This window comes from Phytophthora parasitica (genome assembly GCF_000247585.1).
Source record: "Phytophthora parasitica INRA-310 unplaced genomic scaffold supercont2.15, whole genome shotgun sequence".
NCBI lineage: Eukaryota > Oomycota > Peronosporomycetes > Peronosporales > Peronosporaceae > Phytophthora > Phytophthora nicotianae.
This window is the reverse complement of record NW_008649001.1, coordinates 194,973-198,624: the sequence shown is the minus strand read 5'-3', so window position 1 is coordinate 198,624 and position 3,652 is coordinate 194,973. Positions and strand designations below refer to the sequence as shown.

The 3,652-nt window shown below is 54.1% G+C and overlaps 2 protein-coding genes across 2 annotated transcripts in view; one reads left to right on the top strand and one right to left on the bottom strand.

Moving 5' to 3' along the window:
- The window catches only part of PPTG_08041 (hypothetical protein), a gene marked incomplete at its 3' end in the record, with an annotated part of 2,071 nt that extends 1,297 nt beyond the window's left edge, over nt 1-774 (bottom strand). Inside the window, exon 1 of the mRNA XM_008902942.1 lies at nt 34-774. Coding sequence (XP_008901190.1) covers nt 34-726 — 693 coding nt within the window. The 5' untranslated portion in view covers nt 727-774. The remainder of the gene's footprint in view (nt 1-33) is intronic.
- A 1,098-nt stretch (nt 775-1,872) lies between these two features.
- The window catches only part of PPTG_08040 (acetate-CoA ligase), a gene marked incomplete at its 3' end in the record, with an annotated part of 4,638 nt that continues 2,858 nt past the window's right edge, over nt 1,873-3,652 (top strand). Inside the window, exon 1 of the mRNA XM_008902941.1 lies at nt 1,873-3,591. Coding sequence (XP_008901189.1) covers nt 2,013-3,591 — 1,579 coding nt within the window. The 5' untranslated portion in view covers nt 1,873-2,012. The remainder of the gene's footprint in view (nt 3,592-3,652) is intronic.

Here is a 3,652-nt window from a genome sequence, read left to right as displayed (position 1 = left end):
CATATCCACGTCAATCTTCGGGTTCATCTTCACCTCTGGGTTGTGTGTACGCTTAAACACGAACACTTTACGCACGAAGTCCAGACCATTGACAGCGTGGTCCACGATCTGCTTAAGCGGTAGCGTACGACCACCACGTTTGCCCTCGTCGGACGTGAATACCCACTGAGTCTGGGCATCCACTATGCGGTCACGCAATGCGTCGGCCGAGAAACCCGCGAACACGACGCTGTGCACGGCGCCAATACGTGTACAAGCCAGCATAACGAACGCGACCTCTGGGATCATGGGCATGTAGATGGCTACAGTGTCGCCGCGACGGACGCCCGCGTGCTTCATAGCGTTGGCGATACGACACGTCTCCTCCAGCAGCTCGGTGTACGAGATCTCCCTGCCTTGGCCGATCTCGTCCGCCTCCCAGATGATGGCCGTCTTGTTCGGGTGTTTCTTGACGTGACGGTCGATGCAGTTGACGCTCACGTTCGTCTCTCCGTTAAGGAACCACGCCGTGTCGCCCTTGTTCACCGTACCGACGACGGCCTGGTCAAACTCACGAAACCAGTCGAGATTTTCGCGGCCCAACTCGCCCCAGAAGCTTTCGGGATCTTCGAGCGACCGCTTGTACATGGCCTCGTACTGCTCCATGCTCTGGACGTGGGCCGTCTTGGAGAAGCCGTCAGGCACAGGATACACCCCGTTGAAGCTCACACCGGCGCTATCTCCCATGCTCACAACCGCTTGACCAATTAAAAGGCGAAGAGACTTGAGTCGGCCGAAGCAAATTCTTAAATGACCATTTTGTCTGTGGAGACTATCCTCGGCCATCGCTGATTGGCTGACGGAACGGTTTAGTTCAACGTGCAAAATACCCACGAGAAAAAAGGGCAGATGGTCCCACAGTTGGTACAATCTGATCACTTTTTCTGCTGGTTTAACTCGGCTCGAAGAAGACAACTTCAACGAGCTCCGTCGCCAAGTCATCACCTGAAACGCTACTAAGGTTGGCATCGCCGCTGGGGTCACTCATCCACTGCAAGCGTCCTTGTGCCACAAGTTGTGGTGGTCCAGCACCGATGGAAGACTTCAAAGGAGGAACGTCGCTCACAACTTGCGGAGCCGTGGTTTGACTTCGACGTGAGAAGGCACTGGCTTCAAGACACCATAATTGCCACCATAATCTCATCTGGTTAAACATGCATTTCACATGAATACCGCTTCTTGCTGTGCTAGGAATAGCGAGGCTTCAACGGCAGTGCATGTCATACAACGCACGTAGTCTCCTTGTAGCGCTACAGTATGGTCAGGGCTGTGCAAATCGGTTGCCACGGCAAGAAACTTCAACGTGGCCATCCTCGTTCGAAAGGAGCGACGAATGGGTTACTCGTTGACGACCGCATGGGATCAGCCCGTAATTAATCAACAATTCATTTTTGATTGCTTCAGCCGTGCAGTTTGCACGGTAGCGGCCACGTTGGAGCTCCTACTACGAGTCCTATGACCTCAGGATGAACAAAAGAAAAAGACTTTGGCACAAGAACCGCCCCGGGTCAAGTTGAAGTCGACGACAACTTGCTGTTTCGGCGGTCAATCAGCGGCTTTAGCTCGCGACGCAATATTGCCTTGCGTGTCAAGCGAATACTAAGCAACACTAGAATTCGCACTTACTGAGGAGCCTACTTTATCCAAGCTTATTCGTTTTAACGGCTGGTGTGAAACGCAAGCTTTTCGACGGTGGTGCGGTGTTTTTATCGACATAAGAACTAGAGAAGTTAAACAGAGGTCAATAAAACGTTTTTTGTACTTGATACACTAAATTCAGTGTCCGTATTCACAAATCAAAGATGGGATCGCACAGCAACAACATGAAGTACAAGGACAGGTAAAGCAAGATTCTGAAGAAGGCGTCGGTGCTGCTAAGTCGCTGGCCAACCGCACAATCCAATTTGCCTCGTCAAGCGCACAGCGCCCTACCACCTCAAGTCTCTCGCTCCAAACCCAACACACAATTAGCCATGGGCGACAGTGCCGGCGTCAGCGTTAACGGACAATATCCTCCGATCCAGGAGCTGGCCAAGACGGCCCACATCAAGAACTTCGAGCAATATGAGGCCATGTACAAGCGCTCGCTCGAGGATCCGGAGAATTTCTGGGGTGAGCTGGCCCGCGAGAACCTCGACTGGTTCCGCGACTTCGACCAGAGCGTTGTGGGCACCGTCAACAAGGGCGATGTGGCCTGGTTCCTCAATGGCCAACTCAATGTGAGCGTCAACTGCATCGACCGTCATGTCAAGAAGCACGCGGACAAGGTGGCCATCATCTGGGAGGCAGACGAGATCGGCCAAGGTCGAGAAATCACCTACACGGAGCTGCTGGAGGAGACGTGCCGCGTGGCCAACGCCATGAAGCACGCTGGTGTCAAGAAGGGCGACACTGTGGCCATCTACATGCCAATGATCCCGGAGATCGCCTTCGTTATGCTGGCCTGTACGCGTATCGGCGCCGTACACAGCGTCGTATTCGCTGGCTTCTCGGCCGACGCTCTGCGTGACCGTCTTATTGACGCAAACACCCACTGGGTCTTCACCTCAGACGAGGGCAAGCGTGGCGGCCGTACGCTCCCACTCAAGCAGATTGTCGACGTTGCAGTGGACGGCCTGGACTTTGTACGCAACGTGTTTGTGTTCAAGCGTACTCACAACCCAGAGGTGAAGATGAACCCCAAGATCGATGTGGATATGGACGAGGAGATGAAGCGCCACCGTCCGTACTGCGCTGCAGAGTTCATGAACGCTGAAGATCTCATGTTCATCCTGTATACGTCTGGATCCACTGGAGCTCCCAAGGGTATTGCCCACACGACGGCCGGGTATCTGTTGTACGCTATGATCACGTGCAAGTACACGTTCGACCTGCAGCCTGATGACATCTACGCTTGTGTGGCTGACGCTGGGTGGATCACTGGCCACAGCTACATTATCTATGGTCCACTGGCGAATGGTGTCACCACGCTCATGTTCGAGAGTACACCGATGTACCCGGACCATGGCCGCTACTGGGATCTGATCCAGCGTTACAAGGTGACCAAGTTCTACACTGCTCCGACCGCTATCCGTGCGTTGATGGCTCGTGGCAACGATAAGATCAAGGAGTACGACTTGTCCAGCTTGAAGATCCTCGGCAGTGTCGGTGAACCAATTAACCCGGAGGCGTGGAAATGGTACTACGAAGTTGTCGGTAACCGCCAGTGCTACATCGCTGACACTTACTGGCAGACCGAGACCGGCGGACACATTGGTGTCGGCCTACCTGGAGCTACTCCGATGAAGCCTGGTTCGTGCACCAAGCCGTTCTTTGGCATTGATTTCGTGGTTACTGACGAGAACGGCAATGAGATCAAGGGCAACGACATCGAAGGACAGCTGTGCATCCGTAAGCCGTGGCCGGGCATGGCTCGTACGGTATACGGCAACCACAACCGTTACCTGCTGACGTATATGTCGACGCACAAGGGTCTGTACTTCACGGGTGATGGCTGTCGTCGCGACAAGGACGGCTACTACTTCATCACTGGCCGTATTGACGACGTGCTGTGTACGTCTGGCCACCGTATTGGCACGGCCGAAGTTGAAAACACTCTGGTGGCTCACAGTGT